At 38.4% G+C, this 23,746-nt stretch overlaps 1 protein-coding gene across 2 annotated transcripts in view; it reads right to left on the bottom strand.

Annotated features, from left to right (window-relative positions):
* Positions 1-15,500, bottom strand: part of UPK1B (uroplakin 1B) — a 62,417-nt gene extending 46,917 nt beyond the window's left edge. For both annotated transcript variants that reach the window (XM_083361899.1, XM_083361898.1), the window contains exons 1-2: positions 15,465-15,500; positions 1,776-1,863 (exon numbers count right to left, since the gene is read on the bottom strand). In XM_083361899.1, coding sequence (XP_083218025.1) covers positions 1,776-1,844 — 69 coding nt within the window. In that variant the 5' untranslated portion in view covers positions 1,845-1,863; positions 15,465-15,500. The remainder of the gene's footprint in view (positions 1-1,775; positions 1,864-15,464) is intronic.
* Between the last annotated feature and the right edge of the window lie 8,246 nt (positions 15,501-23,746).

The raw sequence follows: 23,746 nt of genomic DNA on the forward strand, positions 1-23,746 counted from the left end.
AGCCTTGAAGGGCAGCTTCTGTATTACGAATGAACTGACCTGGCTGCTAGCCAGGTCTGGTGTGGGGAGATTTTCAGGGGCAGTTTCATTGGGGCAGTGAGGTATATAGGTCTTGGGTAATAGAGCTCTGGGGAGACAGCCATCTCGATCGCTGCAGGACATGCTGCCAATGTAACCCTGAATTGGAGAGACAGAGGGTAGTGGAGAGTGGAGATAAGAGTAAAATTGGAGTGAACAGAGAAGGGGAAGTGAGAAAGGCTGGAGAGGAGTGAAGTGAAACTTCCAGGCAAGTATTGGTTGTTGTTTGGGGAAAGGAAAGCAGTGGTGAAAGGGTGGCTTCCCTGGAAATATGGAAGTGAAGACCCAGAAGAACAAGCTCCATTGAAGATGCACAACTCAGGAGGGGAAGGAGGGATCTGGCTGGATGCAATTGGTGGCCTCGCCCAAGACCCTGGAGGAAAGAAGGGGAATCAGCCACCAGTAGAGAAGCCCTGGTTTGGAAAAATTGGACAGAAGATCCTGAGAGAAGTTCTTCTGCCAACACAGGTGTTCAACTGAGCTGGAAAAAAGGTCAGGCAACACTAAGTACACCCCACTATTCCCATTCCAGATCAGTTTAGTTTTTTTTCATTTTTCTCTCTCTTACCAAGGCCAGAAACAAGGGATTGAGACAGAAATGGAAGAGGAGGAAGGAAAAGAGATAGATGGGGAAAGTCATCACAGGGAAATCTGGGAGTGAAACCTGATACCAGAACTGTGTTTTTATTCCTATTGTAAATAACTGTATGTAGTAAAAAGCATCAAAAGTCCCCACTGTGTTTTGGTATCCATTACTACCTTTGTAAATCCTTCACACTGCAACAACCAGTTGTTAATTTGAAAGGGAATGACTGGATTCATGCATTCAACTAAACCAAAATAAAATTACCACAGCAAATTTCATTTCCAAATTTCAACTAAACCAAAAAAAATATATTGTTGGTTTGGATTTAGCTTGTTTATGTTTAAAGAAGGGACTTTTTATCATGTGATAAAGCAAAAAAATATTGGAATAGGATTCATATGTTAATACAGAAAATTCTTAAAGTCAATAAAGAAAGAAAACCAGAGGCTTTTTCTCTTGGAGCTGATGGACAAAGACCTGGAAAAAAATTGGATACTTGATGTTATATATGTTGACAGCAGCAAGATTAGTTTACCTTCAGACATGGTAGACTACATAGATTCACACAATGGAGGAACGGTTGCAAAAACTGATGGAGCTAGCAGAGATAGCTAAATTGACTGTTTTGATTAAAGAAAAAAAAATACAAAAACTTTTACTGTTACAAGGAAACCACTTCTGGACTTTGTGCTTGAGTGGAAAAAATTGAAATTTTGGTTTTGGGCTTTACCAATTAGATAGATCTGTTGTTATTGAAATGGCTACTATTTTGTAAAAGTTAAAGAGTTGATGCTTGATATTGATATTCTATTTTACTGCACCAAAGGAAGTTGGAGGTCAATGACTTTTTTTCTTTTTCCCCTTCCCCCACTTTTCTATTCGCTTTCCCCTTTCCTATCCTTCCCACTATTTACTTTTGTATTTTCTTTGTATCATATATTATAGATTACAAATTTTGGAATTCAGATTTAGCTTGTTTTATAAACTGCAGTGTGATATATCAATGTAATCAACTGTAGCTTACAAAACTATTTTTTCAGAATCATGGTTTAATCATGTGTGAACCTAGACAGCGATATATTTTTGGAGAAGCCATTGTTAAGTTACTTACCCCTATGACAACATTTCCCAGAATTAGTAAGCCCTGAAAGCATCGCACACCAGTATCTCCTTTTGCCATCTTTAGTTTGCAATCCAATCTAGAAAGGAATTATACATGTGTTAATACTGCAGGTTCTCTCAAAATGTCTGTCTTTTCCTCCTCTTTCGAACCCTGAAAGCCACACAATCTTCGGCCATTTCCCCCCAAAAAAGCCTCAAAGACTTTAAAAAATCACAACAAAACAATCCTGCAGTTCTACAATAATTTTTAAAATTGTACAGGAAAGAACACCTGTTCTCACTTCATTAGCAAATAATATCTTAATCAACCAGAGCTGGAAGGGACCTTGGAGGTCTTCTAGTCCAACCCCCTGCTCAAGCAGGAGATCCTAGATACCATTTCAGACAGGTGGCTGTCCAGTCTTCTTAAAAAGTGATGAAGCACCTACAACTTCTGAAGGCAAGCTCTTCCACTGATTAATTGTCCTCACTGTTAGGAAGTTTCTCCTTAATTCCAGGTTGCTTCTCTCCTTGATTAGTTTCCATCCATTGTTTCTTATCTTGCTTTCTGGTGCTTTGGGAAATAAGTTGACCCCCTCCTTTTTGTGGCAGCCCCTCAAATACTGGAATATTGCTATCATGTCACCTCTATTCCTTCTTTTCTCTAGACTAGCTAGTTCCTGCACCCACTCTTCATATGTTTTGTCTCCAAGCCCTTAATAATCTTAGTTGCTCTTCTTTGCACTTTTTCCAAAGTGTCAACATCTTTTTGTAATGTGATGACTAAAACTGGATGCAAACTGTGGTCTTACCAAGGATTTATAAAGTTGTACTCTTAAAGAATAACATGTTTATAATCCTTCTAGTTCTGAGGGATGGAATAGAATGGAATGGAATACTTTATTGAACAAGTATGATTAGGGACACAAGGAATTTGTCTCCAGTGCAAAAGTGTTCAGTGTACATTCAAAGCAACAGAGTAATAATAATCATAATGATGCCAATAAGAGGGAGTACTAGAGAAGATGAGAAAGATAATAATAGTACTTATAGCCATACAACATGGATAAATAGACATAAGACAATACTGTGAGGATTAGGTGTTCAACAGATTGATGACACAAGGGGAAAAAATGTCCCTTGGTCTAGTTATTTTGACATGCAATGTCGTATAGCAGCGTCCCGAGGGAGGAGTTGAAATAGTTTATAACCAGGATGTGAGGGAGTCCATAGATATTTTCTCAGCTCTCCTTCTGACCCACACAATATACAGGATAAAAAATATCAAATATTACCACCTGTATAAAGCATACAGTATTTAAAATGGCACCAGACAAATTCAAGGTGCTGGTTATCATCTATAAAGCCCTACATGGCCTGGGTCCGGGGTATTTGAGGGAACACCTGCTGCCGGCATCAAATGCCCTTTGCCCAGTGCGCTCCCACAGGGAGGGTCTGCTCAGGGTCCTGCCGGTAAGAGATTGCCGGCGGGTGACACCCAGGGATAGGGCCTTCTCAGTGGGGGCGCCTGCCCTCTGGAACCAGCTGCCAGTAGAGCTGAGGACTGCCCCTGACCTCCGATCATTCCGCCGGGGCCTGAAGACCTGGCTCTTTGAGCTCTCGGGCCCAGGCTGAGGAGAAATTTATTTTAATTGGGGTTTTTAATTGTACAGGGTTGGTTTAATCTTTTTTAAATTGGTTTTTTAACTTTTGTATGGTTGATTTTTAACTCCCTGTAAACCGCCCTGAGTCCTCAGGGAAAGGGCGGTATATAAATGCAATAAAATAAATAAAATAAATAAATAAATCTCCATAGTAGCCAAACTGAAAAGATTCTTCTTTTCAAAATTACATTTGGAGAATTGCATTTTAAGTGAAGCATTTCTCATATTCATTCCTCACAGAAAACCATGAGTCATATAAAATGTTTATTAACTTTTAGGTGGGAATTATTACTTAGGAATTGATGAAGCTTTTGAACACATATATTGTAAGAAAATATTTGTATTTCTACCTCAGTTGAATTCTGTTATAATTTTGGAATCCATTCTACATGCTTCAATTCATGTAATTCATTTCTCCATGTGATTATTTGTGCTAGAATTAAAAGTATTGTGTTTCTTACATGTTATACCATTCCTAGGAATGCAATGAGTGAGATTTTTCATAGTTTCTCACACCTACCTGTGAGGTTCCTTCAATCCTGGGCGACACCTTCTGCTTTATGGTTGAATATGTTATTTCCTACTTTACAGCAGATAGCCTACAGCAAGCTTGATTCAACCTTTTTGGGTGAGAAAGTCACACCCATCAGAAATTCTGTTGCAGCCACTGTTATGGATCCGGCTGAGAAAATAATTCAAACAGCCAGTTGCAGCTAGAACAAGGGAAACCAGGAAAGTAACATTCCGGTTGAATGTCTTAAAGTTCTTAAACTTTCTACTCAACATTCCAGTCCTTAGAATCTTCCATGGAATTTACACACCCTCTCCACCATTCTCTCATGTACTTGCAGGAGCAAGACTACTAGGCAGGTTTTTCTACTGCTATGCAGAACTACTTTTTTTCCCTATTTTTTTCCAATCATTTTTTATTTCTTTCAGAGGAGAAGAGAAATTCAGTGATATTTGTATGGATGAAGTGTGGTGCTCTTTTTTTTTTTTTTAGTTATGAGATGGGGGGGGGATTGTGGATATCCTTTTAACATTATACAATCCTTGGTTCCTTCTTATACTTTCAATAAATCTATTGCTTACATATAATTTTAATAAGGATTTTTATATAAATAAAAGTTAAACATAAGAACATATATAAAGAAAAAGAAAAAAGTATGAACAAAACAGTACAAATAAAGATGACAAGAAAAAGATGGAGAAGTCTTCCAATGTTCTTTACCGCATTTGCAGAACAACATACTATCCCTCTCTCTGATTAAATTACACGGTTCCCCTCTATCTCATTTTCAATCTTTTAAATCAGCAAACTCAGAAATCAACATTTTATTTTTTTACATTTTCAGCAAAATGTCATAAAAGTACTTGCTTTATCCCTGATCAAATACTACAATTTTGCCATTTCTGAAGATTTATCTACATTTAGTTTGATTCTGCCCCTGTGTAACATAAATCCAGCAACTGTGTCTTATACTCTTTCATAAGAGAGAAAAAGAACTTAACTCTCTTTAATGCGATATTCATTCAGATATTTGAAGAGTTCTATCATGTTTCTCCTGAGTTATCCTTTTTTCAAGATTAAAAGCAGGGGTGTCAAACTGCCGGCCCGTAGGCCGGACGTGCCATGAAGAAACCGTGCCCACCCCATTGATGGCAATGGGGAAAAAGTTCCGATACCTTGCACGACATCACGTGACGTTGTGAGTTTGACATGTCTGAAATATGGTGTCCCAAACTGGGAAAACCCTTACTAGTCAAGATGAGTCTAACCAAAGCAGGACTGACTAGAATGATTACTTTCTGTAATCTGGAGACTATGATTCTCTTGATGAAAACTGCTGGATCATATTCATCTGCAGACAAGTATGTCCACAATCTTTTTCACATGTGCAGTTGGCATACCAGATGGCTGCCATCCTATACTATGATTTGTTTTTGTTTTTTTACTGTGAACTTTGCACTTATATCCATTATATTTTCTTCTGTTATTTTTAAACTATAATTCAGATTTTTATTTCTATATTCTGTGTCAAATCTACCTTACCTGATTTTGTATCATCTGAAAATTTGATAAGCATTCTCTTCAGTCACATATAAGATTGATTGTTGTGGCATACCACCTAATACCATTCTCTTAATTTTATGGATAACCATATGTTTTGTAAGCCAGCCATGTAATCAGTTTATTGCAATCTATAAATAATCAGCTTGCTAAGTCAATTTTGTCTGATCTTTTGCTGCAGCCAAGATATAGATATAACATTCCACAGTCTATTAAGGAAGTGATAAAAAAATGAGATATTACTTTGTCAAGTTATGTTCTTCACAATTTCTTGGTAGCTTCTAATAAGTATTCCTTTGTTTTCAAAATGTTTACATATTAAATCCTTACAGATTGGCTTTAAAATATTTCAGATTGATACCTAACAATATTCTAAACTGAAATTTTCTGAAATTTCCTGTAGCCCTTGGGGAGAACTTTTACTGCCCTCCACTCCTTTGGCACTTTACTAATTCTCCAGTTTTTCTCAAACATAGTACATAGTTCAGCTGGATAATTAGCAAATTCCTTCAACATTCTAGGAAGTAACTGACTTGATCTTCAAGTTTAAAGTTTTTTCAAAATGAATGGGTATTCTGTAAACGTATTTGTATAATCTCAAATTTCAGTCCTGCTCCTTCATCCTACACTTCTCAATTTCCTGATGGAACATGTATATCTGCTAGAGAAAACTGAACCACATTGAGTAATTGTTCGTTCTCTGTATTACCTATTAATATTTTGCCTTCTTCACTGAGCAGCTGGTGTACTGATCTTTTCCCTTTATTTTTTTAATTCTTAGTATCTCTTGCTTAGTAATCTATTATCAGAGCTATTATTACTGCTTGCCAGCTGCTAACATGCTTTTTGAAAGGCTCCAAAAATCATATGGAGAATTTGTGTTCTGCTTTATTTTTTGGATAAGTAAAATAAGAACAAAGCACTGAATCTCTTATGGCTTAAAGATTACTGAAATAACGATGTTAAAATTTGAGATGCCCAAGGGTTCTTTAGCACCTTTGATGCTAGTAATATTCATAATATAACACAAAGTAATACAAAGTTAAAAGGTGAGAGGAAAAAAATTAGCAGTATAATTAATTCTGTTCTGTCTTTATATAGAATGAAATGTCTATGTCTAAATCAGCTCCCATAACTCAATGCTCTTCAGATATGTTGAATTACAGTTCCCAAAATTCTACATCCACTATTTCCAACAAATGAATGGCTGAGAAATTATCATAGTTACAGCTCCAAACTCTTAGAGACTGCTAGACTGGAATATCCATAACTAGTTCAGCCTTTCCAAAACTGTTTACTGGCATTGGTAAACTTTTGCATTTTAGACTTGTTTATAGGTAAAGGTAAAGGTTCCCCTGCACATGCGTGCTAGTCGTTTCCGACTCTAGGGGCCGGTGCTCATCTCCGTTTCAAAGCCGAAGAGCCAGCGCTTGTCCGAGGACGTCTCCCTGGTCATGTGGCCAGCATGACTAGACACCAAAGGTGCACGGAACGCTGTTACCTTCCCACCGTAGTGGTCCCTATTTTTCTACTTGCATTTTTACGTGCTTTCGAACTGCTAGGTTGGCAGAAGCTGTGACGAGTAACAGGCGCTCACTCTGTTATGGGGCACTTGGGATTCGACCCGCCAAACTGCCGACCTTCTGATCGACAAGCTCAGCGTCTTAACCCACTGAGCCACCGTGTCCCTTTTAGACTTGTTTATATCACCATGCTAATACAATATCTCAGCTGTAACACATGGTTTCGGAGATCAAGACAAGTCAGCTACACGCCTGTAGAGGTATCTCTTTTCAAATAAAGCAATGACCTGGAACTGGCTGTTTTGTTATGTGTGAAACTTCCTAACTGAGCTTTGCTGCTTTTAACAATTGTAGAACCAAAGCTTAAAAACCAACAAATTTTTTTTTGCAAGTAAACAAAGAGTGGGAAAACACCCTGACTCCACCAAAACCTCAGAAGCCTTGTATAAAAGAGAATTTTTTTTTGAAAGGGTGTGGTTGAGAACAGAATCTTCTATCGGATTGAACCTTATTCTACAATCTCCCAGTTTGCACACTCAGAAATTCCATTGGGTAATGGGAAATGTTCTTTCACTGTAAAATATTTCATTTCCTAATTTTTCCCTAAACAAATTATGTCTGAACATTTGGACGCCCTGAAGACTCGTAAGAGCTAGGAATATTTGTTTTCAGCACCATATTTAAGATCATTCTTAGCTATTAGTTTGTTTGCTTATTTACTTATTTTATGTATATTCTGCCTTTATTCCGCCTTCATTTTTCAAGTTGGTGAACATATCCAACATACCTTCCTCCTCCTATTTTCCCCAGAACAACAACCCTCTGAGGTGAGTTGGGTTAAGAGAGAGTTACTAGTCCAAGATCACCCCAGATGGCTTTCATGGCTAAGGTGAGACCAGAACTCACAGTCTCCTGCTTTCTACCCTGGCGTTTTAACCACTAGACCAGACTGGCGTTAGTGTATATGGGTGACACAAAATACAAAAGATGCACTGGGGAAATAATGAAGCACCCAAACTGTCTGTTAGTACAACACCACCTAATAGGTTGGTAATAAAGAAGAATATGCTGACTCTCTAGATCAGGGGTAGGCAACCTTGGCTCTTTTATAACTCGTGGACTTCAACTCCCAGAATTCCTGAGCCAAGAAGAGCCAAGGTTGCCTACCCCTGCTCTAGATTAAAGATTATAACCTGAATATAGCAGCAGGTATATGCTTGGGCTAAAATTGGGCATTGGTTTCACTGAAGGCATGCTAGCCAAAATGTGCTAAAACCTTAACCAATTAAAGCTGGGATGGGAGGCAAAGATCAATATCTGAGGGTGCATCTGATGACCCTGTTGGGTGGAAAAACTGAAACTCAAATGATAAGAACAATAAACATAAAGAGCCTTAAGTAATAAACGAAATGTAAGCAAGGAAAAAACAGATATCTTGTGATGCTGTTAAACCAAAAGGAAAAAAAGAGGGAAGGGGAGGATCTGAATGAAGGTTGTACTAATCTTGTGGAGTGGAGTTGATGAGTACATGCATAAAAGTGAAAGTATATGCTTCATTTATGAATGAAAGGGCTAAAATGAATGGCAGAAAGGATGAAGTGGTATAATTTTGTGTGTGTGTGTTTGTGTATGTGTGGGCGCGTGTGCGCATATGCACCCATACGGTGGTGACAGCTGGATGCTACATCCATTGAACACTAACAATGGAAGAATTATGGGAAAAATTGTGGATCATTCTGAATGAATGAAATTCAGGGAAAAGAATATTCAATAAGATGACATGAATGGATGACTGGGAAAAAGACAGCATAGTATAGAAAACTGATTGGGCAATTCAGAAATACAGGAATGAAATTAAATGAAAAAGAATGGTAATTGTTGATAAGCAGTTGCTTAGAAAAACATCTAAAAGTTTGTTTTAAATGTGTTTGAATATAAGTCTATTCATATGTATATATGAATGCAAATATAAAAGCTTTATTTATTTGATTGTCTGTGATGAAAGACAGAATTAGTGAGCAATATGAGAGTTATGACAGGCTCAGTGTATAAGACAGGTCAACATTTTGTTAACATCCAGAGTTGAACTTGGAGGGAAAATGGATAGTGAAAAAATGAAAAAAAAGAAGGAAGAATGCCGGTGAAAGTGAAAGCATGAGACCTGTATAAAACCTGATTAGAATATAATCTCCTAATAAAATGAATGGGAAGTGGATGTAAGGAAAGATGTTGAGGAAACATTTTGGAACAAGGCATGAAGGATTATGCTACAGAATCCCACAAGTATATTAATAGGAAAATGTTTGGTAGGATAATGAAGTTATTTTTTCCTGCAAACTGGATAAATATGCAGAAAAGAATGATTACCATGGAAGACAAAGCAGAAAAATACTGCATAATATGTTTAAAGGGGGAAAGATAATTGCAATATCATGGAGGTAAAGGAACAGATAACATTAAAAATCAGAGCATTGTTGATGGAAATGATAATTTTTTTTGAAGTAATAGAACCAGCAGCTCAAATAGATCCTTGCTTCCAGTGAACATTCTGGCTTGATTTCCTGTAATTATTGAATTGATGGTTCCTTTGATTGTTCAAAGAGCACAAAGCTAGGTCCAGGTTTAGTTATATTTTTATGGAATGAATTTTAGGTATTGGGATTGGAAATTTTCTAGACTTTTTCTGTCAGATACGTATTTGTATTGTTGTGATTAGTAGCTGATAGACTGATCGACAATCTGCATCCAGCATTAGCAGTTCATCAGAACTTTTCTATCTCTTGCTATGTAATCTATTTGATTATGGTGCTGTCCATTTGGAGATGTCCAGGTGTAGAACCATATTTTATATTTAAATAATGCATTAGACGTCTATATAGAAAATGGGCCCTGCATCATTGTAGGTTCCTAATCTAATTTTTCCAATCATATACATTTTTCTCCAACTTTTCTTTTAAAGTCACAAAAAATTATTAGAACATGCTTCTTTGGTACTGAATCTACTATTTCTGGTAATTTTCTATATAATTCTTCATCTATTTCTTCTTCCATTGATGATGCATATACCTGTATAATCAAGAAACTAAGAGACTAACCTTGAAACTTGATAGAAATTACACTCCATTTTAAAATTTGGGTTTCACTTCCAGAATACAACATTTTGAATTTATTGAAAATGTCCCATTCCTGTCTATTTTAGTTCATTTACTCATAGAACCCCTCTCCTAATCCATGTCATTTCCATTTTAACAAAATTCAGCTTTTCTTGCAGTCATTTCATGTTTGCATTCTAAGATTTTTCAATCAGCTCCCAGCTCTCCCCACCAATTCTGCCTACAATCAGCAACTTGCTTTTCCAAAGGTTTTGATGCAATTATATATACTGCCTAGACCTACTTCAGAATGCTCTTTGTTCTTGCTTTGTAGCCAAAAAAATCACCTCCAGACCTGGGGCCCTCATCTTTAAAAGAAAGATTACACTATTTCTTTGTAAGCTTGTTTCCATGGGTTTTATTGCCATTTGTGAAGAATTATGTGCTATTGTTTTCTTCCTCAGAGTTCCTCAGGAATAGAGTTGCTACAACTTCAGCAGTGGCTACTTGCTCATAAACCCATCAGATGCGCCAGTTGCGGCCCTATCTGGACTGAGATGCCCTACGCACAGTCACCCATGTGCTCGTGACCTCCCGGCTAGACTACTGCAATGCTCTCTACATGGGGCTGCCCTTGAGGACCACGCAGAGGCTTCAACTGGTGCAGAATGCAGCCGCGCGAGTTGTTATGGGAGTTTCCCGATACTCCTGTGTAACACCTCTTCTCCGTGAGCTGCATTGGCTTCCGGTTGCCCTCCGGGTGAGATTCAAGGTGCTGGTAATGACCTATAAAGCTCTGAATGGCTTGGGTCCGGATTATCTAAGGGAACACCTGCTGCCGGCATCAACTTCCCATCGTCCTGTGCGCTCCCACAGGGAGGGCCTTCTCAGGGTGCCGACGGTTAAGAAGTGCCGGCGGGTGATCCCCAGGGGGAGGGCATTCTCTGTGGGTGCGCCTGCCCTTTGGAATGATTTACCGGTGGAACTTCGGACCGCCCCCGATCTGCGTACATTTCGCCGGGATCTGAAAACTTGGTTTTTTGATCTATCAGGCCTGGACTGAAGGGGTTTTAGCTTTTAATATTGTTTTAATTGTTGGGCTTATGTAATTTAATCTATTTTAATTTATACTATTTTTATATCATATTTTATGTTGCCCTGTAAACCGCCCTGAGTCCTTCGGGAATAGGGCGGTATAAAAATTTAATTAAATAAATAAATAAAATAAATATTTAACCTTGGCCCTATGCCAGTACTGACTGCTCTGCTGCCAACTGCCAGGAAGATGGACTATGCAGTACTTCTAAAGCAGTCTTGTAACTGGTCATGCCCATCATAGCAGTCAATTTATAACTAGTGCTCAAAATGCTGTTTACCAACCTATCACACTTAACAAAATAACAATCCCAGATTTATTATACTCCATAAGAATGGATAGTACTGATATATATATATATTTGCATTTATCTGCATGTATGGCACTAGTCCAGACATAATGTCTTAAAGAAAATATACTGAGGCACAGAAAGCAGAAATCTATAAATGAAATCTGTAGGGCTGCTGAAACCAGAGCAATCCATAACTTCTCAGTGCTTTTTATTAATGAATATTTGGAGCAAGATAAATGCAGCTGTTTTAAAAAGTTCTTCCCTGGTCTCTGTTTGTCTCTTGTATTTACTTAGCTACAAGCAAGCTGTACTGTATTTATTGATCGTGACTCCGAGTGAATGTGTATATATGAATGCAGTTTACTCTTAGCAATGGGATGGGATATGCTTAATCAATCCTTGACTATCCTGTCTCATAATCAGGGTATATTGCTCATATATATTTTGGAGCTTCCAGCTAAAGCTCAGCAAGGTTGTCAATGAAAAAAAAAATCACAAATAGTGCCTGTTAACTGTAAGTTTCAGTTGGTTACTCATCAGTTTTTAGAATAGGGAGCTGATACCAGATGCTAGAACAATTTGCCAATTGAGAAGCATCCAAGCATAGTCAAACAAATGCAAAATTTCTCTGGACTGGCAATGTATTCTCAAATCCCTCATTGACATTACACAGATCTGTAGTGACATGCCCTGAATCTAATTCATTGCATTAGAAACAAACTTCTGTTTTCCATTGAAACCATGCTGCCTTTTTACTTATTTGTTATCTGGTAGCAGACAATGCCTTGTCCTAAACCTTTATAAACTCAGCATACTTGGTGCACTACAGCTATGGATATTTATAGTGTTTTTCAAATTTTAATATATAAATACTCAAAATACTTCAGAAACTCCCATGAACATGGTCAATGGTTGACTAAAAGTTCTGGAGCTGTGACTTCCAACACATATCTGGAGACTATCATAATGGAAAAGGTTACACTGATGACACTTCAAATATATTAAATCACCAGCCCCCATCTACACTGTTTGATGAGATGATATTCAAAGCATACTTAGCATCTTTTTAAAAAATTGTCCTGTTTTCATTTAACTTGTTACTATTAGAGCTTTTAACAGAATAAGCAAAAAGGAATTTGGTTTTTTATTGTGTTCTTTATACAACAAAAACATCAATCACACTGACAAACATGGCTATTATATAGTATTGACAACATAGTCTTAAGGTGTCATCTTATCTGCCAGCAACTGTTTTGACTGTCATTGACTGCAAATGGTAATATACGACAAATTTAAGTTAATGATTTCATTATCCTTGTATTAAATGAGTAAAATGCATTGGAAAATTTGGATTGTATCATTTCAATGAATTTACCTAACTCCTTTTTTACGACCGTGTAATCCCTTAATTTGGGGTAGAGTTGGAGCACCTGGATGGAGCTGAGCATTTACTGGCTGGATGCCCTTCCTGACACCATGCAGAGTGTGCAGCAGATATTTTTTCTTTGCACCCTAAGAGAAAAAAATCTGCCACTACCTAGTATTGAATTCTCAACCTTCCGAGTGGGAGGTGTCTTCACCACTAGGCCACCATGCTGTTCATTGTCCTTATATTAAAGGAGTAAGGTCCATTGGAAAATCTGGATTGTATCCAGATAAAACCATCATTAGATTTCAATGAATTTACATAAATGCAACTAAATTAAGAACAACAATTGGCTTGGTATCCTTTTTCCTTCAAGTGTTTTTTTTTAAATTTTTGACTGAACATTTATTTGTTATCAGTTATATCTTATTTATCATATTATGCAAACTAGTAACCATAATAATGAACTGAACAAAGTCAAGATCCAGTTCAGTGTCTTGAAGAAAAAAGGCACTTTAAAAAAGAGTTGATAAATACATGAAATCTTAATATTTGCAAATATAACTGGAAATATTTTCAATCTTATACTGAGATTCTTAATAGCTGAGGAAAATTTAGCTTAAATTGTCTTTGCCCAACTTTTAATTGTAAGTTATACAAACTATGCTATTGTGTAAGAATTAAGTCTCTTGACAAGAAGCTTATGACAGCTAAATCAAACTTCATGAAAAGCTATACAACCCACAACCCATAGGGTCATGATTTCAGTGATATTTCCTTACCTAAACTGGTAACCAGAATGACCATGGGCAGGCAAAAAAGCAGCAGGAACAGGAGCAACTTTTGACTTCCTACCAGCTTACCCATTGACTGCTTGTGGGAAGCTAGCAGAGAGCACCAGAAATAATGATGAGACCAGGGGGGGCCTTCGCCCAGGTCCGCCTGGTGCGCCAGTTGCGGCCCTATCTAGACTGGGATGCCTTACGTACGGTCACTCACACGCTCATGACCTCTCATCTGGACTACTGCAACGCTCTCTACATGGGGCTACCCTTGAAGACCACTCGGAGGCTCCAACTGGTACAGAATGCAGCCGCGAGAGTTGTGTTGGGAGTTTCCTGACACTCCCATGTTACACCTCTGCTCCGCGAGCTGCATTGGCTTCCAGTTGTCTTCCGGGTGAGATTCAAGGTGTTGGTAATGACCTACAAAGCCCTACATGGCATGGGTCCGGAATACCTTGGGAAGCACCTGCGGCCGGCGTCAACTTCCCTCCGCCCAGTACGCTCCCACAGAGAGGGCCTCCTCAGGGTGCCACCGGTCAAAGAATGTTGACTGGTGGCCCCCAGGGGGAGGGTGTTCTCTGTGGGTGCACCGGATTTATGGAACCATCTTCCGGTCGAGCTCCAGATGGCGCCTGACCTCCGCTCCTTCCAGTGGGATCTTAAAACCTACCTTTTTGAACAAGCTGGCCTGGCCTGATGGGATGGTGTTGGGTTTTAACTTTTAATGTGTACTAATTTATTCATGGGCATTGTGTTTAATTCATTTTTAATTTTTGTATCTTGTTTTTTAATATGTATTGCCCTGTTCACCGCCCTGAGTCCTTCGGGAGAAGGGTGGTATACAAATTAAATTAATAATAATAATAATAATAATGGTTGATCACAGAGGTGCTGCACTGACCATAACTTGACCAATACAACTGATCTGAAGATTGTTGAAATTTCAATTCCATAAGAGTAATAGGTTCCAAACTTAGAATACATTCTTCAGGTTAGCCCATTTGAGGTACCTTGGTTCAAAAATTGTTACCCTATGATGCACCATTTTGCCCAGCTGAAGATTACAAAAAGACAGTTTTAGTAGCATATGGATAGATATTAACCATTTAAATACAGGAACACGCTTCACTGAACTGAATAAGATTTCCAAGTAAGATCAAGTTTAATGGATATTTTAAGTATTCAGCTGTGGATCTGAGTGTAAATACAGTATGGGTAATTGAATAAGGGACCATCCAAAAGAATTATAGATGGCCCACAAAGTTTAGAAGAATGTACAGAACACGACACATCAGTTTTTCAAACTGATACCAGTCCAAAATGGTGCTTTGTCAGCTACTCTATTGCATATAACTCAGCAAGGAAAATGCTGAAATCGTCTGTAAAATAAGTTGAATTAGGTATAAAGCTATAACATCCATTTACAGGCATCACTTTCTGTTAGCTTTTCCTGATTAAAAAGGAACTGTTTGCTCAAAAACAATAAGAAGGCTTACATTTTTTTCACTTGCATTCTACAAGTTTTTCTTACCTACATTAAGCACCAATAGTATCGTAACTTGTTTCTTCTAAGAAACATAAAAATAAAAAGCTTAAAGCAACGCCCCACATTTAGATTAAACTTAAAGTATGTAAGTAATTTAAGAGTTTTCTATTTAGCCAGCATGATCAAACGGAAGCAAACCCAGTGACAAGTTTTGTTTTGATCGCATTAGTGTTAGATATTAATATGTACTAACTTTACAAATATTTTAGATTTAACAATAGGAAAAGACACTTTAGTTAAAAATTCAAGAATAAGTTTACTCACCTTCTTTCACTCTGTAACCAAGCAATTTGCTGTGCCAACCCACCCAGTCACTTTTTAAAAGTGCCCAAGGCACCCAAGAACAATGGCATTTGATTGGTCAGAAGGGAAGATCTATCATATGACACAACCCTAATCTGGTCCAACCAGTTCTTAGTTGTGATAGGGCCAGCAGGTCTCTTGAGCCGCAACATTTACCCATTATAGTGGAATGTGGTTGTACTCATACCCATTCACCAAACTTTATGAAGTTTCTATTATTACATACCATCAAACATTAACAAGTTATTCATATGATCTTTAAAAGTAAATCAGGAAAAAAAATAAAGAGCTATTATTTGCTTTACTAAATATATACAAAGCAAGCAGCCTTATTTGGAAGACAATAGAAAGTGGCATTTAAGGCAGTGTTCTGCAGAAGAACAAGAAAATTAAGGAGCTGTATTGATGATATTTTCCTTCCCTTCAAAAGTCTTCCACAAGATATGTGCAAGTCTATATTTAAAATGAAATTCAGGAAGGTTCATTTCATGGCTCCTTTCTGTCCCATAAGTTTAGGTTGTAAACTAGAGGCATCCATATGCGGGGTGTAAGTGGGGGACAGAGGGGTCAAAAAAGTCAGTATTTGTACTGGCACAAATTGGCTTTTTGAGTCTCTCCCTATGCAGACACCCTGACTGTAAAACACTTTGACTTGACCCATTTATTGTGTTAATTTATTTTATTTATATGTATAAATGAACAAGTATTATTCTGCCTTTCTTGCTATAGGGCCATTCTAAGCCATAATTCTACACAGTCTTAGATGATATGGCCATCAAGCCACAATGTTGTTTTTTTGTGTGGCTTATTATGGAGTACAGGGCCAGCTACTCTAGTTGTAACTACAGCTGAGTTTAAAATGCAATTCTATGCAGGGAGTCTCTTTATAGGTCTGTGAAGAATATCCAGAAGCTCCAATGAGCACAGAAAGCAATGGTGCAGACAGTTATGTGTGCTCCCAAAACAGCACATATCACATTCTGCTCCATTGTCAAGGTAATGATTTACAAGCTAACCAACTTATATAATGTGAGATGAATGATGCAATGTTAGGAATGACTCAGCAGGAGTCTGTATCCCTTTAAGAGCTGGAGTATAAAAAGGAAGGCCTTGCTGGAGTCTTTCTCTGTTTCCTGCTGTAATTGCTGTGTATTGGAGTTTGCTGTATCACCTCATGTATATATTTTGTTTCTAGTGTACATTTGTAGATAGTGTAATATAAACCACCATTTAAATACAAACCACTGTGTACTGTATTTATTCCTGGGTTATCTCATCACAATAAGACTGTGCATGCTCTGACTTCCATGATCTGTATTGGTTGCTAGTTTGCTTCAGGGTTCAATGCAAGATTCTGGTTTTAACCTTTAAAGCCCTTCATGGCATGAAACTGAGCTATTTGACTGATTATCTTCTTATGTCAGCCCCCAAAACCAAGAAAGACACAGGATGTTTCTCCCAAACTGAATTCTTTATTGTTCCAAACCTATAAAAGAATCTTGCCGGCCAGTGGCGTAGCGTGGGTTGTCAGCACCCGGGGCAAGCACCCGGCCGCTGCACTGTCCCTCCCCCAGATAGTCCCTTGCTCTCTCTCCGCACCGCACCGCACGCCTGGCACCCCCCCCTCCACAGTGGGTGGCGACCCGGCGGCTCGGATCGGATTCGCACAGCCAGCACTGCAGTGAGCGAGAGTGAGTGAGCCAGGCAGGGGCAGAGAGCTGTGAGTGCGAGCGCGCCCCCCCAGATGTTGCACCCGGTGCAGCCGGCCCCCCCTGCACCCCCCACGCTATGCCACTGTTGCCGGCTGAAGCACTCTACTAGGTGCATCTACCAGATACTCAGGGAAGGGCTGTCTTCACCCTCTTTCTCTCACACAAAATATCTGGACTCAGCTAGTTGGTCTTGGAGCCAGGATAAAGGAACTTGGATGACACATGTGTAGCCTTTGCTTTAGTAGTAGTCGAATATATTTTGTAAAGTGATCAGTTATCTGTGGTTTCACTATTCTGCTACAGTTAGAAAGGAAAACAAGCTCTGTTTAAAGTGTTGACAGGAAAAGCCCAGATTCACATCCTTCCTGAGCCATGAAGCTTATTGATGACTTTGGGCCAGTTATTGTCTTTTAGGCCAGAATAGCCACAGGGATTTTGTTGCAGGAAGAATGAAACGAGGAAGTGCTATATTCTGTCTTGAACTTTTAGAGGAAAAGGAGACTAGAAATTTAACAAATTAATAAATATGATATTCAAAGAATTCTTATTATAAAATGAAAAATGAGGCTGGAGAAAAAAAATGTATTTTTCCTCCAACCTAAACATCTACATTTCAGGAAAGTGTTGCATGGATTGTTTTAATGTTGTGATTCAACCATTCATTTTTCTATTAGAGTAGAGGTGTCCAACCTTGGCAACTTTAACACTTGTGGACTTCAATTCCCTGAATTCCCCAGCCAGCCATGCCTTAATCCTGTATTAGAGTAACAGGACTTACTTTATATCCTTTTCCATGGATACATTAACCATGGTTTATGCACTTCAGGGACGCGGTGGTTCAGTGGGTTAGGATACTGAGCTTGTCAACCAGATGGTCGGCAGTTTGGCGGGTCAAATCCCGAGTGCCGGGTAACAGAGTGAGCGCCTGTTACTCGTCCCAGCTTCTGCCAACCTAGCAGTTCGAAAGCACGTAAAAACGCAAGTAGAAAAATAGGGACCACTACGGTGGGAAGGTAACCGCGTTCCGTGCGCCTTTGGCATCTAGTCATGGCATCCACATGACCACGGAGACGTCCTCGGACAAGCGCTGGCTCTTCGGCTTTGAAACGGAGATGAGCACCGGCCCTAGAGTTGGAAACGACTAGCACGCATGTGCAGGGGAACTTTTACCTTTATGCATTTCACTCATTTTTTTTCTGAGTTTACACATACATAGAACTATAAACTCACAGTGTGGGGAGAGATACATAGTTAAGTGGTCTAGAATACAATGAGGTAGTTTATAATTCAGCTATGGTCCACAGCCTCAAAGTCAGTGTGTCTTTCTAGCACAAAGGGAAAGTAATTTTTCCCTTTAATTTTAAGAAGCAAAATAATGTTCTTTAATGACTGACATCTGGCTGGAGTCCAAATTCAATAATAATTCAGCCAGTCTAATAGTAACATTTTGCCATAGAGAAAAAAAATTTAAAAGCCTTCTTTTATTAAGATACTGCCTGTTCACTGATTTTGCCCGTAAACACAAGCAAAGTGGTAAAGATGAGGAAGAATCTGACTATGATGAACAATGCTAAAGATACGTGCAACCTTACAGGTAGTTCTTTTTTTATTGAAAAGTTTTATTGAAGTTACAATATTATCCCCTCCCCAACCCACCCCTGATTCCCCCCTCCCCCTCCCCCACTTCCCAAAGCTGAGTACAGGGTTACAAATACAAAATAATCATAATCTAACTAACATTAACCAACTATGTAAATAACCAAACACATAATGCACTTTAACCCATCTATAACATCATTACAAACAATCTAAAAGTATCCAACTTATACTAATACAATAACAATACCATATGATATATACATTATTGTAACTAATAATAATAATAAAAAAGACTTAAGTTATAGCAATCTTACTCATAGGCTAAATGGAACTTTTTGGTCTCATACTTTTTCTGAATATAATCTATCCATCTTCTCCAAACCGAAATGTATCTTTCTTGTGAGTGATCCTTCAGGTAAGCCGAGATCTTAGCCATTTCTGCTAAGTTTGACACCTTAAGCGTCCATTCTTCTATAGTAGGCAGGCAGTCCTTCTTCCAATATTGCCCTACCAATAACCTCGCTGCTGTTATGAGATTCAACATCAAGTTAATTTCTTTAGTGTCACCATCTGTAATAACACCCAGTAAAAATAATTGTGGGGTAAACTTTATCTTTCTCTTAAAAATCTTTTGCATGTTCCACCAAATTTTGATCCAAAAAACTTTTATGTTTCTACAAGTCCACCAAATATGAAAGTAGGTAGCATCCAAACTACCACATCTCCAACATTTGGGCTGTAAATTAGGATACATGCAAGACAGCTTTTTAGGGTCCAAATGCCATCTATAAAACATTTTGTAGAAATTTTCTCTTAAATTTTGGGCTTGAGTAAATTTCACATTTCTAACCCAAATTACCTCCCACACATCCAATGGAATCAGCTCTTGAATACTTTGAGCCCATTTCACCATGCAATCTTTGACCAATTCCGTTTCCGAATCTAATTCTATTAAGGCATTATAAATTCTCTTTATATGCGCTTGAGTTTGATCTTTAATCTGTTTTACCAAATTTTCATCCATCAGCGTCAAACCAACCTTCTGGTCTAACTTCCACCTGGCTTGCAATTGAGTGTACTGAAACCAGGATTGTACAATATTTTCTTGTTTTAGCTCAACTAGCGACCTTAATTGCCAGTCATTCCCTTCCAATCTAAGTAGTTGCTTGTAAGAAATCACATCCAAATTCACACCCATAGATATCCCCTCTATTGCGTGTCCAGGAATCCCCCAAATTGATATTTTATAATTTAACTTGTAATAATACTTTTTCCAAACACGAATATAGCACTTCTTAAAATGTGGGATTTAAAAGTCCTATCAACTTTTTTATCATAAATCAAATATGCATGCCACCCATATAATAAATCCCATCCCTCAAGATAAAGTATACTTTTATTAGTTATTAAGCCAATCACTAACCAATGTTAAGACCACTATAGTTTCAAATTAGGCACCTTAAGTCCTCCTCTTTTCCGAGCATCTTGCAAAATCTTAAGTTTAACTCTCGGTTTTTCCCCCGCCCAAATAAATTTATTAATACCCTTCTGCCACTCATCCAAATTAGCATCTTTTTTCAAAATAGGTGTCATTTGAAACAGAAAAAGAAACTTTGGTAAAACATTCATCTTAACAGCTGCATTTTTCCCCAACAAAGATAATTGTAGTTTTTTCCAATTATTTAAATCCTTTTGTACTTTTAACCATAACGTCTCATAATTATTCTTATATAATTTCACATTAGAAGCTGTAATATATACCCCCAAATATTTAACCTTTTTCACAATTTCATAGCCCGTCAGTTTTGCTAACATATCCTTCTCCTTCGTCGTCATATTTTTAGATAATATTTTAGTCTTATTATTGTTCACTTTAAAGCCCGACAGGTAGTTCTTGAGCAGTGCTGGGATTCAAATATGTGAACAACCGGTTCTCTGTGTGGATGCCACTTCCGGAAGTCAATTCTGGGCCTGGGCAACAAAAAATTAGCTACCAGCTCTGCCAAATTGGTGCAAACTGACTGAATCCCACCACTGTTCTTAAGTTACTTCCATAATGGAACCTGCCCATTATGGTAACAAGTTGTAATGGTTATAAAATGGATCAGTCATATGACTGACCTGATTTTGCAACATTTTTTGCAATGGTTGTTAAGTGAATGTAGTGATTGTAAGAACCCATTGTTCTCTACGGGCACAGTTTTGCCAATGAGCAGATGAAAATACCTATATTTAATTGGTATTCAGAGAGTGAATTACTGATAAATTGATGGTCCAGGGATTGTCATCAGAAAAGAAGCTATATTCTAGTTCAGTGTTTCTCAACTTTGTGAACTCCCATGCTTACTGGAGAATTCTGGGAATTGAAATTCACACATCTTAAAGTTCACAAGAATGAAACACACTGTTCTAGCTGGGAGTGAGCATCTACTCCTGGTATAATTTACAAATAAGTAATCCCTGACATGTTGCAGAGTTAATCCCCTCATTCATAAGCCTAGGTGTCAAGGTAGAATGGAATTTGCTCTATTGCAGCTGGGATTATTGGCAAGGGAATGTTTTCTCCCAACTAGCTTAATGAGCCAATGGGGCAATATAAGAGGCCAGATTCACTAAGCAAACAATGATCTTTATACCATTTCTTTTTAAAACAGAAAGAGCCACTTATTAGATACTAAGGTAAAGGTTCCCCCACACATGCGTGCTAGTCGTTTCCAACTCTAGAGGCCAGTGCTCATTTCCGTTTCAAAGCCGAAGAGCCAGCGCTTGTCCGAGGACGTCTCTGTGGTCATGTGGCCGGCATGACTAGACGCCAAAGGCGCACGGAACGCTGTTACCTTCCCACCGTAGTGGTCCCTATTTTTCTACTTGCATTGTTACGTGCTTTCGAACTGCTAGGTTGGCAGAAGCTGGGACGAGTAACAGGTGCTCACTCTGTTACACGGCACTCGGGATTCGACCCACCAAACTGCCAACCTTCTGATTGACAAGCTCAGCGTCCTAACCCACTGAGCCACCGCATCCCTTATTAGATACTAGCACACCACAATTGATTAAATAAATTGACTTTGTAGAACAAGCAGATGAAAGCCTTCAGCCTTTGACTTGGCTACCCATTGCATGAAACAACAGCTTAGCCATGGTTTGATGAATAGATTGATAATTGTCTGATTTACACAATGCATAAACCACAACATGACAACATGACATGGCAGTGGTGGGTCTTATCCGGGATGACAATGAAGATGCTTATAGGGAAGAGGTAAAGGCTCTGGTGGACTGGTGCAATAAAAGTAACCTGGTTCTAAATGTTGATAAAACAAAGGAGATCATTGTAGATTTCAGAAAGAGCCAGCATAGTCATACTCCACTCAGTATCAAGGATGCAGCTGTAGAGGTGGTCGACAGTATTAAGTATCTGGGGTCCAGATAACTAACAATCTGAATTGGTCTCTCCTTAGTGAAGGGTGCAAACCAGTGAAGGGTGCAAACCAGATGAGGAGAGCACATCTTTCTCCTGTCTTGGCCACTTTTTACAGAGGCACGAGCATTTTAACAAACTGGATCACTGACTGGTTTGGTGGCAGCAGTGCCTCAGATAGAAAGTCCATGCAGAGAATGGTAAGGACAGCCGAGAAGATCACAGGACACTCGCTCCCTGGTATTCAGGATGCTGCCTATAAGTGCTATGTGCTTAGAGCTCAAAGCATTGTTAGAGACCCACACATCCACTTTATGGTCTGTTTCTGTTGCTCTCCTCTGGGACAAGCTTTCAAAGTATTTCTAGCAGGACTACCCAATTCTGTAATAGCTTTGTTCCCTATGCCATCAGTCTGGTAAACTTGCAAGATTCATTTTTCTCGCCATGCACATATATATATATATATATATAACCCGACTAGACTGTTGTTTCTCTGTGTCATGTAATATATGTGGGTATATGCATAATTCTGTATTTATTTATTTTTGTTATATTTATGTAGTGTATCTCAAAGGGGGTGACCCTTTGAGAGCTGAGTGCAATGAAATTTCATTTTAATGTATGCCGATTAGTGTACATTCAAAGTGACAATGAAGTTTTTAAAAGTTAAGTTAAAGTTAACATAGTACATAACCTTTTAGCCAGATATCAAAACCACGACCCAGGTACTCATCTTATGTATGCACCCCTGATCACAGTATCTAATAAACCAACAATCTCAGACATTTTTTATAGAAGGATCCCATATTTGGCCATCTAGCCCTGGATATTTATTCTTCCTGAAAGGGGTCTCAAATTTTGCATATCATCAAGCCCTTCTTGCAAATGTGCCCAAATGAGAGAGAACAAGCAAAAAATCAATCAATCAATCAATCAATCAATCAGAATAGAAATGGAAGAGACCTTGGAGGTCTTCTAATTCAACTCCCTGCTCCAGCAATCATGTTACCTGAATATATCAAAAGACACAGAACTAGACATACTACTATGGTTAATTGGATACCAAAGGAAACCAAAATAATTTGGTGGGTAGACGAAATGTGTCCAGTAAGGCAAGCAGTTTGAAGGAGGTGGTGCCCAAACCTAATCTGACATTGTGGTTTATTTCCCTAAACCACTGGAAGTTATGTCACAAAAACACATTTGGTCCATGTACTGCACAGGGAGTCCTTGACTTTTAACCATTTGTTTAATGACTGTTTGAAGTTACAACGGCACTGGAAAAAGTGACTTATGACCATTTTTCACGCTAATGACCATTGCAGCATCTGCACAGTCACACAATAAAAATTTGGGTGCTTGGGAACCGGTTCATATTTATGAATGTTCCAGAGTCATGTGATCACCTTTTGCGACCTTCTGACAAGTAAAGTCAATGGGGAAGCCAGATTCACTTAACAACTGTGCTACTAACTTAACTACAGTGTATCATTTAACAATTGTGGCAAGAA

The sequence above is a fragment of the Vipera ursinii genome (assembly GCF_947247035.1).
Source record: "Vipera ursinii genome assembly, chromosome: 4".
Lineage (NCBI taxonomy): Eukaryota > Metazoa > Chordata > Lepidosauria > Squamata > Viperidae > Vipera > Vipera ursinii.